At 41.0% G+C, this 12,998-nt stretch overlaps 3 protein-coding genes across 5 annotated transcripts in view; 2 read left to right on the forward strand and 1 right to left on the reverse strand.

Moving 5' to 3' along the window:
- mapk8ip2 (mitogen-activated protein kinase 8 interacting protein 2) overlaps positions 1-12,998 on the reverse strand; it is a 42,228-nt gene that overhangs the window by 16,890 nt on the left and 12,340 nt on the right. The window lies entirely within an intron of this gene.
- On the forward strand, positions 1,367-4,583 carry LOC130175999 (gastricsin-like). Its single transcript, XM_056386777.1, has 9 exons — positions 1,367-1,498; positions 1,595-1,736; positions 1,857-1,974; positions 2,340-2,458; positions 2,978-3,177; positions 3,306-3,422; positions 3,559-3,706; positions 3,921-4,019; positions 4,163-4,583. The coding sequence occupies exons 1-9, from the start codon at positions 1,443-1,445 to the stop codon at positions 4,316-4,318; spliced, it is 1,155 nt and encodes a 384-aa protein (XP_056242752.1). The 5' UTR covers positions 1,367-1,442; the 3' UTR covers positions 4,319-4,583.
- On the forward strand, positions 7,993-11,226 carry LOC130175998 (gastricsin-like). Its single transcript, XM_056386776.1, has 9 exons — positions 7,993-8,144; positions 8,241-8,382; positions 8,503-8,620; positions 8,986-9,104; positions 9,624-9,823; positions 9,947-10,063; positions 10,203-10,350; positions 10,567-10,665; positions 10,809-11,226. Exons 1-9 carry the CDS (start codon positions 8,089-8,091, stop codon positions 10,962-10,964), a joined length of 1,155 nt encoding a protein of 384 aa, XP_056242751.1. The 5' UTR covers positions 7,993-8,088; the 3' UTR covers positions 10,965-11,226.

Consider the following 12,998-nt stretch of genomic DNA (forward strand, 5'->3'; position numbering starts at 1 on the left):
AGAGTTTCTCAACTTCCATTTACAGCATCAGCACACAACAGCAGAGAAGTGTATATGTCTCTGTAATGAGCCACGGCATTGCAAGTTTTCTTAATCATGCTCTGTCTCTCCTTTGCCCCATTAGTTTCAGTAGGCTCTCAGTTCTACAGCAGTTAGCTTGCAATGTGTTGAAGGAAATGCTGCATTGCAGCTTTCCCACTAAGAAAAGGACACTCCACATATTACGTATGGATGCAAGCTTACATCACATGTTCATATAGGGGTCCTTTCTACACAAAGTCATTGCTCCCATGGAGCAAATAAGGATGTGCTGATGCATCTAATAGTGAAAGAAACTATGAAAACGTCACAGTAATCAGAGCATCCCAAAGCTACTGGTCTACTTTAAGGTACAACACAGTGCTACTGAGAGAAGATACAGGAAAAAGGTAATCATGAAGGAGATATTAGAGGGTAACAGAGTGGTTTTCAATTCAAGTTATATAAAGTGTATATCATCTGCAATAGTCAGACTTTGATTATATAGCTCAAATCACAGAAAACAAAATAAGCAAAAATCTACTGCTGCATGTCCTTATGTTATGAAACTTTGATTGTATGATTTTTTAAAAACAAGGACTGAAAACATCCAGTCTTTAATTTAACAATGATAAGGAAAAAGGTATCAAATGAAAACAGTATTAAAAGTTATGATAAGTTGAACAGCACAAAAGGTTTTCATAAAATTGTGTGGTTAAGGTGCTGCTGATACTGAAGCCTAGATATAACACATTAATTTTCCATTTGCAAAAAATTACAGTTGCCCCCAAACTATTAAGCTTGACATTGCTGTTGATATACAGTATATGCTTTATCTAATCAGGTCAAATTGTACTACTGTGGTAAAAGTGACGTCTTGAGGATTTACAACAGCTTGCAGACAATTTTTGGGAAAGCAACAGAAAGTTCTAACTAGACAAGGAAAAAAGACAGACACATTTATGATACTTCATGTGAGATTTTTCATTTGAAAAATGCAACCAATTCATTTTGACTGAATTCATGTATAACAAGCAACATTTATCTATGGTGCTTTTATGGTCATATAAGATTTAAGAAATGTACTTAAAGTGCCAAATTTAAATAAACATGAATTATTCATTGTCACCACTGGATTATTCCATTGGATATACCCAATTGCATAACATCTTAGTATATCTTTGTTGTATAATATGTTTAATTAGGAGGTTTTCTGGTGTGTTTGTGGAGCATTGAATGTTAGCTGTACAAATTAACTATGGATTCAAAGAAAAAATTCTATAAGGGTCACGCTGTCTGAGCTGATATGACTGAAATTTTGATAACAGTCTGGCTGATATGGGACCAAACAGGTGTATATAAACCCTGTTCAGATCCAAGCTGAGTTGTATCCATCCAGGAGAGCTGTGTATGCAGGAGGGATCATGAAGTGTCTTGTTGCTGTTCTGGTCTGTGTGGTGCTCGCAGAGGGACTTGTCAGGTAAGGAAACGACCTTTTCTTAATTCTAGCGTGAAACAATTTTGACTTTAAGGAAAAGTGACTAAAAGTGGAAGGTTTTGCTTCCTCCTTCCTCAGGATCCCTCTGCGGAAGCACAAGTCAATGCGCGAGGTCCTAAGAGAGAAAGGGATCGAACTGCCTTACCAGGATCCAGCTCTCAAGTACCAGCCCAATGAGTTCGCTGGCTCTGCCTACATGTACATCAACAACTACGCTGATGTAAGAGATCCTTAACACCACTTTAACATACACACAATTTTCATGAAGCTATTAACTGATGATTTTGCTCTTTCATTCTGTTCCTCTCTTTTTTCAACTCCCAACCAACGTGTTGCCCAGACCACCTACTATGGAGCCATCACCATTGGGACACCCCCCCAGTCTTTCGAGGTGCTGTTTGACACCGGCTCTTCCAACCTGTGGGTAAACTCCATCTACTGTAACACTCAGGCCTGCGGTGAGTACAAACCAACAGGCTTTACACAACAAAAATCCCTCATGTCACTCTCTTCAGAGCACACTGCGTGTGAAGAACTTCTCCAGAGGACTTACAGCTGATATAGGCAAAGCATACAGAGCTTTCAGTTTGTCAGCTTGTTTCCAAGAGATTAAATAGCGTACACACATGGGATTTAGATTTTTAGTGTAATTACAGGCGTGCCACTTAGTATTTTTGGTCTTAGGGAAGCATCAGCGACTGCATTAGTTAAAATTCAGCTCATGAATTCTATCATCAAATGAACGATCAGTATGTCAAAAGGCTCAAAAGGACATGTTTATGGAAAAGGCTGCAGAGATAATCCAGATCTGTGCCATTTACAGACACACACAAAAAGTTCAACCCCCAGCAGTCTTCCACCTTCAGTGGCACTCGCCAGTCCGTCTATCTACCGTACGGAGCTGGAAGCCTGTATGGAGTCTTTGGATACGACACCATCAATGTGAGTCAAACCCACCAAACAAACAAGTAGCCTCACCTGTCCAACAAAACACTACTAGTATTTGAGTTGTCACCTTTTTCATTCACTTTTAGCAGACTAGACTAGACTGAGTCATAGGTACTGAGAGTACTGAGAGTATTACCAGAGAGCAGGCATTTTCAATATCACCTCAATATGTGTTGCCTCACAGCAAAAAACATCCCTGACTAAAGTGTGGTCAGAGCTGCATCATGCTGGAAAGCGTCAACACACAAAGATCAGTGCAGTGGTTTTCTGTTTCCTGTGTATTAAGTGTTGAATTAGTGAAAGGACCAGAAAATATATGGATTTTTATACACAGGGAACTCAAGGCAGTGTTAATATTTCAATGATGTAGCAATAGAAGAATAATTGTTATGATATGGTCTATGGATAAGGTCTACCCCATTCATTTATTGACATTACTGTTTACAGTTATACTTATCTCCAACAGGCTATACTTTGAATGTGTCATCATATTGGTTGGTTTTGGACCTGTAGGTTGGCGGGATCGTGATCAATAACCAGGAGGTTGGACTGAGCACAGACGAGCCTGGACAGACCTTCGCTGTGGTCAAGTTTGACGGCATCCTGGGCCTGTCCTACCCCGCAATCTCAGCTGGTGGACAGACACCTGTCATGGACAACATAATGTCTCAAAACCTGCTGGGCACCAACATATTTGCTTTCTACCTGTCTAGGTAACACTGATGCAAGACTTTTATTTAGTAAAACTAAAGCTGTTACTGTAATGTATCCACACTACTGGCACTAAACAAATTCTCTCAACTTGTAGAGCTTGCAGCTAAGTTTTGATTGTCTGCTTTAGGGGAGGACAGCAGGGCAGTGTGTTCTCTTTCGGAGGATTGGACGAAAACTTGTTCCGGGGACAGATCCACTGGACCCCTGTCACCTCTGAGACCTTCTGGCAGATCGGTGTTCAAGGGTCTGTGCTTTTCAACATATTGCAAACATAATTTGTCAAATGATCTCCTGATTATAAATGAGTATTTTGTGTCCTGATATGAGTGCAAGAAAAAAACAAAAAAAAACAAACTTGTGGTTTGTGTTTTGCCCCATAGATTCCAGATCAATGGTCAAGAGACTGGCTGGTGCTCTCGGGGCTGCCAGTCCATTGTGGACACTGGAACCTCCACACTGACAGTCCCAGACCAATTTCTGGGTTACCTCATGCAGGAAATTGGAGCCCAGCAGAGCCAGTATGGAATGGTAAGACAAACAGACATAGGCAGGTGGACAGAAAGACTTTTGCAAAAGGTGAAACAATCAGAGAATAAGCCACAATTATTATCCCTCACTTTTCTTCCTCTGTCCACAAGCTGCATCATTTAAAAGTCATTATGAACAGAGGAGGTGAGAGTCCCAATACAAACCTAAGCATTAAACCTCTCAAACAGCATCTCTTTGTGGTCTTGATCTCCAGTATACGGTGGACTGCAGCCAAGTCAACAACCTGCCTACTCTCACCTTTGTTATCAGTGGCGTTTCCTTCCCTCTGCCTCCTTCTGCTTACATCAGCCAGGTAAGTTACTGCTTAGCACAAGCATATATCTGTGTTCTGTCTGTGTTCATGCAAATCCATGTTTTTGTTCTTTTTTATTTTTTTATTTTAACTGTGTACATGCAATGATTCAAATTTCCATTCTCCACCTCCCACAAAACCAGCATGGAAACAATGACTGCGTAGTGGGCATCACGCCCACCGGCCTGCCCTCTCGTGATGGCGAGCCCTTGTGGATCTTTGGAGACGTGTTCCTCAGAGAGTACTACTCCGTCTATGACCGCACCAACAACCGCGTCGGCTTTGCAACAGCTGCCTAAGTGTCATCAGTGTAACCTAACCTGACCATAAAACCTGATCAGATAATAATGATTACGTTTGTGTCCACTCAAACACCGGTAAGAACCTGAGGCGCTGGTACATCTCAAACATCTGCCGTCGTCTGGGCAATATGGGTTTAACTGCAATTAACATATTGTCACTGTAAATTTACAGTAAACAAATATTGTTATACATGTCTATTAAATACTGACGAACTACTGTAGTTGGAACTGTATATTCAATAAAAAAAAAAAGTTAGATGTGTCCATGAAATTCCATTATTCTCAGTCGGGATAAAGGTGAAAATAATTACTGCAAGTGCTTTAACATTTTATCTTTCTAAATGAGCCCTCATTAGCATAACAGCACAGGTCCTGGGCTGAGGGACATCAAAGGGGGTTTTTCCCTTTATAATTAACCTTGGGCCTGTGTGTGTGTGTGTGTGTGTGTGTGTGTGTGTGTGTGTGTTTGTGTCCGTCCAATTACTCCCCACAACTAGTGGCAGTTTTAAATGCCATATCCTGGGATGTACAAACACTCACAATTTTGTTCCAACATCCACAGAATCTGACAAATGTAATAATTAGTCATGTGTTGCCTCATGTTACATCAACAGTTGCAAGCCACTGTCAGCAGAGCACCTGTGATTGCTCATTCGCTGTTTAGGTTCATGCAAAACCACAAAGTAAGATGTAATTAAATCAGGATAAATTATGTTATTTATCAGATACACAACACAGTTGTTCTTCAAGACTAGTTGTGAACAAAAATAGACTTTCTAGTTTTCATTTTCTGTCCAGAATTAAAATGGTTTTATAGTGTACCATACTGGATTTGATTTGCCACTGGTGTTATTGCAGTGTGACAACTAGTGCCAGACACTGTGAAACAATATATCATGTAGTGTAAAATGACACCAACCTCTCAGTCTCAGTGTGGTCTGTGGGTGGGACTTGAGCCTCAAAACTTTTCCACAACGATACACACACAGTCAGAAAGAGCCTGTCTAAACCTAACCTGGAGAAAGAAGGTCACTAATGAGCTTCTCGCCCATCCAAGCCTTCAGGGAATCTGTGTTTCTAAGTATGTGTGGGTGTGTGATTCACAATGGAAAAACACCACATCAGCGCCGCTGTATCCAAGGCAGCTTGTCACAAGCACACGAGTGGAACAAAGTCCCATGTTTGGTTTTTGGATGAGGGGTTAGAGAAACTGAGGGATACAGGAGACAGGTAGGTAATCAAGAGGGTTGAGGTGGAGGGAGGGAGATGAGAATCCTGTAACTAGGCAAGTGGAAAGGTTGAATTCAAAAAGTGCAGAGAGTACTAGAGAAATAAACAATTTCATGGTGACAAGAAGCAATGCAACAGATTCCCTATGAAATCTGACCCACTGCCACTCTATGTAAAATGCAGAGTACATGGAGGCTGGTGAGGCTTCTTCTAATGGTGTTTGTGATGGTCTTGTTTTAAACTAATTATACTAATGTCCCAAAATGGATGTGGTAATCATTTACATATACATACAGTAGCAGATTAAGTTGAGCGGAGAGTTAGTTCACCACAATGTCCATGAAAGTACAATAGTGTTAATGAAAACTGTTCACAGTATCCACAGTAACAGTGACACTGTTTCTTACTGTTGAATTATTACAAATATAATTTTCAGTGCTGTCAGCAACCATCCACTGTATTGGGGTGGGGACGGATATTATGTCAAAACCTGGATGGATAAAACCAAAAATACTGGCATGGCTTCATACCACTAGACATACATACACTTGTAATTTGAATGAATAGGCTCTTTAATATTATTTGCCATCTGTTTTCATCTCCTCTTTCTGTTTTCGTGCATTGATACCTAATCGGCTGTGTTTCCAGACTCCATTTTGTTTGTGTCCTCCTCTGCTTAGTGTTGGAGTCATCCTGTAGCTCTGCAATGCATGTCACCACAGAGTGTGGCCCCATTTCCCCTCAACCGCAAAAAACCTAAGAAATGTGTGTCAGTGAAAAGCTGCAGACGCAGAATGATGCCCAACCCAGACAGATGCTCTGTCCTCTCCTTGAAGACACACACAATGGCTAACGTTAGCTCGTTTAGGCTAACATAGTGACCACTAATAACTGTTCAGTCACTGAGCTTTCAAACTGCTGCTTGCATACTGATTATATGGAGGTGTGTACGCACGCACACGCGCATGTGTGTTAGCAGACTCTTTGTTGTTTTAAGTTGTTTGCTGTGGTGTGGAGTTTGGTATTGACAATCATGGCATTTCAATGGTATTGTTACCTACTACCAAAATTCTGGTATCGTGACATCCCTACACCAGAGTTTCTCAACTTCCATTTACAGCATCAGCACACAACATCAGAGAAGTGTATATGTCTCTGTAATGAGCCACGGCATTGCAAGTTTTCTTAATCATGCTCTGTCTCTCCTTTGCCCCATTAGTTTCAGTAGGCTCTCAGTTCTACAGCAGTTAGCTTGCAATGTGTTGAAGGAAATGCTGCATTGCAGCTTTCCCACTAAGAAAAGGACACTCCACATATTACGTATGGATGCAAGCTTACATCACATGTTCATATAGGGGTCCTTTCTACACAAAGTCATTGCTCCCATGGAGCAAGTAAGGATGTGCTGATGCATCTAATAGTGAAAGAAACTATGAAAACGTCACAGTAATCAGAGCATCCCAAAGCTACTGGTCTACTTTAAGGTACAACACAGTGCTACTGAGAGAAGATACAGGAAAAGGGTAATCATGAAGGAGATATTAGAGGGTAACAGAGTGGTTTTCAATTCAAGTTATATAAAGTGTATATCATCTGCAGTAGTCGGACTTTGATTATATAGCTCAAATCACAGAAAACAAAATGAGCAAAAATCTACTGCTGCATGTCCTTATGTTATGAAACTTTGATTGTATGATTTTTTAAAAACAAGGACTGAAAACATCCAGTCTTTATTTTATCAGTGATAAGGAAAAAGGTATCAAATGAAAACAGTATTAAAAGTTATGATAAGTTGAACAGCACAAAAGGTTTTGATAAAATTGTGTGGTTAAGGTGCTGCTGATATTAAAGCCTAGATATAACACATTAATTTTCCTTTTGCAAAATATTACAGTTGCCCCCAAACTATTAAGCTTGACATTGCTGTTGATATACAGTATATGCTTTATCTAATCAGGTCAAATTGTACTACTGTGGTAAAAGTGACGTCTTGAGGATTTACAACAGCTTGCAGACAATTTTTGGGAAAGCAACAGAAAGTTCTAACTAGACAAGGAAAAAAGACAGACACATTTATGATACTTCATGTGAGATTTTTCATTTGAAAAATGCAACCAATTCATTTTGACTGAATTCATGTATAACAAGCAACATTTGTCTATGGTGCTTTTATGGTCATATAAGATTTAAGAAATGTACTTAAAGTGCCAAATTTAAATAAACATGAATTATTCATTGTCACCACTGGATTATTCCATTGGATATACCCAATTGCATAACATCATAGTATATCTTTGTTATATAATATGTTTAATTAGGAGGTTTTCTGGTGTGTTTGTGGAGCATTGAATGTTAGCTGTACAAATGAACTATGGATTCAAAGAAAAAATTCTATAAGGGTCACGCTGTCTGAGCTGATATGACTGAAATTTTGATAACAGTCTGGCTGATATGGGACCAAACAGGTGTATATAAACCCTGTTCAGATCCAAGCTGAGTTGTATCCATCCAGGAGAGCTGTGTATGCAGGAGGGATCATGAAGTGTCTTGTTGCTGTTCTGGTCTGTGTGGTGCTCGCAGAGGGACTTGTCAGGTAAGGAAACAACCTTTTCTTAATTCTAGCATGAAACAATTTTGACTTTAAGGAAAAGTGACTAAAAGTGGAAGGTTTTGCTTCCTCCTTCCTCAGGATCCCTCTGCGGAAGCACAAGTCTATGCGCGAGGTCCTGAGAGAGAAAGGGATCGAACTGCCTTACCAGGATCCAGCTCTCAAGTACCATCCCAATGAGTTCGCTGGCTCTGCCTACATGTACATCAACAACTACGCTGATGTAAGAGATCCTTAGCACCACTTTAACATACACACAATTTTCATGAAGCTATTAACTGATGATTTTGCTCTTTCGTTCTGTTCCTCTCTTTTTTCAACTCCCAACCAACGTGTTGCCCAGACCACCTACTATGGAGCCATCACCATTGGGACACCCCCCCAGTCTTTCGAGGTGCTGTTTGACACCGGCTCTTCCAACCTGTGGGTAAACTCCATCTACTGTAACACTCAGGCCTGCGGTGAGTACAAACCAACAGGCTTTACACAACAAAAATCCCTCATGTCACTCTTTTCAGAGCACACTGCGTGTGAAGAACTTCTCCAGAGGACTTACAGCTGATATAGGCAAAGCATACAGAGCTTTCAGTTTGTCAGCTTGTTTCCAAGAGATTAAATAGCGTACACACATGGGATTTAGATTTTTAGTGTAATTACAGGCGTGCCACTTAGTATTTTTGGTCTTAGGGAAGCATCAGCGACTGCATTCGTTAAAATTCAGCTCATGAATTCTATCATCAAGTGAACGATCAGTATGTCAAAAGGCTCAAAAGGACATGTTTATGGAAAAGGCTGCAGAGATAATCCAGATCTGTGCCATTTACAGACACACACAAAAAGTTCAACCCCCAGCAGTCTTCCACCTTCAGTGGCACTCGTCAGTCCTTCTTTCTGCCGTACGGAGCTGGAAGCCTGTATGGAGTCTTTGGATACGACACCGTCAATGTGAGTCAAACCCACCAAACAAACAAGTAGCCTCACCTGTCCAACAAAACACTACTAGTATTTGAGTTGTCACCTTTTTCATTCACTTTTAGCAGACTAGACTAGACTGAGTCATAGGTACTGAGAGTACTGAGAGTATTACCAGAGAGCAGGCATTTTCAATATCACCTCAATATGTGTTGCCTCACAGCAAAAAACATCCCTGACTAAAGTGTGGTCAGAGCTGCATCATGCTGGAAAGCGTCAAAACACAAAGATCAGTGCAGTGGTTTTCTGTTTCCTGTGTATTAAGTGTTGAATTAGTGAAAGGACCAGAAAATATATGGATTTTTATACACAGGGAACTCAAGGCAGTGTTAATATTTCAATGATGTAGCAATAGAAGAATAATTGTTATGATATGGTCTATGGATAAGGTCTACCCCATTCATTTATTGACATTACTGTTTACAGTTATACTTATCTCCAACAGGCTATACTTTGAATGTGTCATCATATTGGTTGGTTTTGGACCTGTAGGTTGGCGGGATCGTGATCAATAACCAGGAGGTTGGACTGAGCACAGACGAGCCTGGACAGACCTTCGCTGTGGTCAAGTTTAACGGCATCCTGGGCCTGTCCTACCCCGCAATCTCAGCTGGTGGACAGACCCCTGTCATGGACAACATGATGTCTCAAAACCTGCTGAGCACCAACATATTTGCTTTCTACCTGTCTAGGTAACACTGACGCAAGACTTTTATAAAACTAAAGCTGTTACTGTAATGTATCCACACTACTGGCACTAAACAAATTCTCTCAACTTGTAGAGCTTGCAGCTAAGTTTTGATTGTCTGCTTTAGGGGAGGACAGCAGGGCAGTGAGCTCTCTTTTGGAGGAGTGGACAACAGCTTGTTCCAGGGACAGATCCACTGGACCCCTGTCACCTCTGAGACCTTCTGGCAGATCGGCATTCAAGGGTCTGTGCTTTTCAACATATTGCAAACATAATTTGTCAAATGATCTCCTGATTATAAATGAGTATTTTGTGTCCTGATATGAGAGCAAGAAAAAAACAAAAAAACCCCAAAAACTTGTGGTTCGTGTTTTGCCCCATAGATTCCAGATCGATGGTCACGAGACTGGCTGGTGCTCTCAGGGCTGCCAGTCCGTTGTGGACACTGGAACCTCCACACTGACAGCCCCAGGAAACCTTCTGGGTGACCTCATGCAGGAAATTGGAGCCCAGCAGAGCCAGTATGGAATGGTAAGACAAATGGACAGACATGCAGGTGGACAGACAGACTTTTGCAAAAGGTGAAACAATCAGAGAGTAAGCCACAATTATTATCCCTCACTTTTCTTCCTCTGTCCACAAGCTGCACCATTTAAAAGTCATTATGAGCAGAGGAGGTGAGAGTCCCAATACAAACCTAAGCATTAAACCTCTCAAACAGCATCTCTTTGTGGTCTTGATCTCCAGTATACGGTGGACTGCAGCCAAGTCAACAACCTGCCTACTCTCACCTTTGTTATCAGTGGCGTTTCCTTCCCTCTGCCTCCTTCTGCTTACATCATCCATGTAAGTTACTGCTTAGCACAAGCATATATCTGTGTTCTGTCTGTGTTCATGCAAATCCATGTTTTTGTTCTTTTTTATTTTTTTATTTTAACTGTGTACATGCAATGATTCAAATTTCCATTCTCCACCTCCCACAAAACCAGCATGGATACAATGACTGCGTAGTGGGCATCACGCCCACCAACCTGGCCCCTCGTGAAGGCGAGCCGGTTTGGATCTTTGGAGACGTGTTCCTCAGAGAGTACTACTCCGTCTATGACCGCACCAACAACCGCGTCGGTTTTGCAACAGCTGCCTAAGTGTCATCAGTGTAACCTAACCTGACCATAAACCTGATCAGATAATAATGATTACGTTTGTGTCCACTCAAACACCGGTAAGAACCTGAGGCGCTGGTACATCTCAAACATCTGCCGTCGTCTGGGCAATATGGGTTTAACTGCAATTAACATATTGTCACTGTCAATTTACAGTAAAAAAATATTGTTATACATGTCTATTAAATACTGACGAACTACTGTAGTTGGAACTGTATATTCAATAAAAAAAAAGTTAGATGTGTCCATGAAATTCCATTATTCTCAGTCGGGATAAAGGTGAAAATACTTACTGCAAGTGCTTTAACATTTTATCTTTCTAAATGAGCCCTCATTAGCATAACAGCACAGGTCCTGGGCTGAGGGACATCAAAGGGGGTTTCTCCCTTTATAATTAACCTTGGGCCTGTGTGTGTGTGTGTGTGTGTGTGTGTGTGTGTGTGTGTCCAATTACCCCCCACAAGTAGTGGCAGTTTTAAATGCCATATCCTGGGATGTACAAACACTCACAATTTTGTTCCAACATCCACAGAATCTGACAAATGTAATAATTAGTCATGTGTTGCCTCATGTTACATCAACAGTTGCAAGCCACTGTCAGCAGAGCACCTGTGATTGCTCATTCGCTGTTTAGGTTCATGCAAAACCACAAAGTAAGATGTAATTAAATCAGGATAAATTATGTTATTTATCAGATACACAACACAGTTGTTCTTCAAGACTAGTTGTGAACAAAAATAGACTTTCTAGTTTTCATTTTCTGTCCAGCATTAAAATGGTTTTATAGTGTACCATACTGGATTTGATTCGCCACTGGTTTTGTTGCAGTGTGACAACTAGTGCCAGACACTGAAACAATATATCATGTAGTGTAAAATGACACCAACCTCTCAGTCTCAGTGTGGTCTGTGGGTGGGACTTGAGCCTCAAAACTTTTCCACAACGATACACACACAGTCAGAAAGAGCCTGTCTAAACCTAACCTGGAGAAAGAAGGTCACTAATGAGCTTCTCGCCCATCCAAGCCTTCAGGGAATCTGTGTTTCTAAGTATGTGTGGGTGTGTGATTCACAATGGAAAAACACCACATCAGCGCCGCTGTATCCAAGGCAGCTTGTCACAAGCACACGAGTGGAACAAAGTCCCATGTTTGGTTTTTGGATGAGGGGTTAGAGAAACTGAGGGATACAGGAGACAGGTAGGTAATCAAGAGGGTTGAGGTGGAGGGAGGGAGATGAGAATCCTGTAACTAGGCAAGTGGAAAGGTTGAATTCAAAAAGTGCAGAGAGTACTAGAGAAATAAACAATTTCATGGTGACAAGAAGCAATGCAACAGATTCCCTATGAAATCTGACCCACTGCCACTCTATGTAAAATGCAGAGTACATGGAGGCTGGTGAGGCTTCTTCTAATGGTGTTTGTGATGGTCTTGTTTTAAACTAATTATACTAATGTCCCAAAATGGATGTGGTAATCATTTACGTATACATACAGTAGCAGATTAAGTTGAGCGGAGAGTTAGTTCACCACAATGTCCATGAAAGTACAATAGTGTTAATGAAAACTGTTCACAGTATCCACAGTAACAGTGACACTGTTTCTTACTGTTGAATTATTACAAATATAATTTTCAGTGCTGTCAGCAACCATCCACTGTATTGGAGTGGGGACGGATATTATGTCAAAACCTGGATGGATAAAACCAAAAATACTGGCATGGCTTCATACCACTAGACATACATACACTTGTAATTTGAATGAATAGGCTCTTTAATATTATTTGCCATCTGTTTTCATCTCCTCTTTCTGTTTTCGTGCATTGATACCTAATCGGCTGTGTTTCCAGACTCCATTTTGTTTGTGTCCTCCTCTGCTTAGTGTTGGAGTCATCCTGTAGCTCTGCAATGCATGTCACCACAGAGTGTGGCCCCATTTCCCCTCAACCGCAAAAAACCTAAGAAATGTGTGTCAGTGAAAAGCTGCAGACGCAGAATGATGCCCAACCCAGACAGATGC

Source organism: Seriola aureovittata, chromosome 10, assembly GCF_021018895.1.
Source record: "Seriola aureovittata isolate HTS-2021-v1 ecotype China chromosome 10, ASM2101889v1, whole genome shotgun sequence".
Classification (NCBI taxonomy): domain Eukaryota; kingdom Metazoa; phylum Chordata; class Actinopteri; order Carangiformes; family Carangidae; genus Seriola; species Seriola aureovittata.

Excerpts from the sequence above, each read along its gene's own strand:
- LOC130175999 (XM_056386777.1), top strand. The coding sequence starts at position 1,443 with ATGAAGTGTCTTGTTGCTGTTCTGGTCTGTGTGGTGCTCGCAGAGGGA. Across the intron at positions 1,737-1,856 it reads ACATCAACAACTACGCTGAT|ACCACCTACTATGGAGCCAT; the intron begins GTAAGAGATCCT and ends CGTGTTGCCCAG. Across the intron at positions 4,020-4,162 it reads CTTCTGCTTACATCAGCCAG|CATGGAAACAATGACTGCGT; the intron begins GTAAGTTACTGC and ends CCACAAAACCAG.
- LOC130175998 (XM_056386776.1), top strand. The coding sequence starts at position 8,089 with ATGAAGTGTCTTGTTGCTGTTCTGGTCTGTGTGGTGCTCGCAGAGGGA. Across the intron at positions 8,621-8,985 it reads CTGTAACACTCAGGCCTGCG|ACACACACAAAAAGTTCAAC; the intron begins GTGAGTACAAAC and ends TGCCATTTACAG. Across the intron at positions 10,351-10,566 it reads AGCAGAGCCAGTATGGAATG|TATACGGTGGACTGCAGCCA; the intron begins GTAAGACAAATG and ends CTTGATCTCCAG.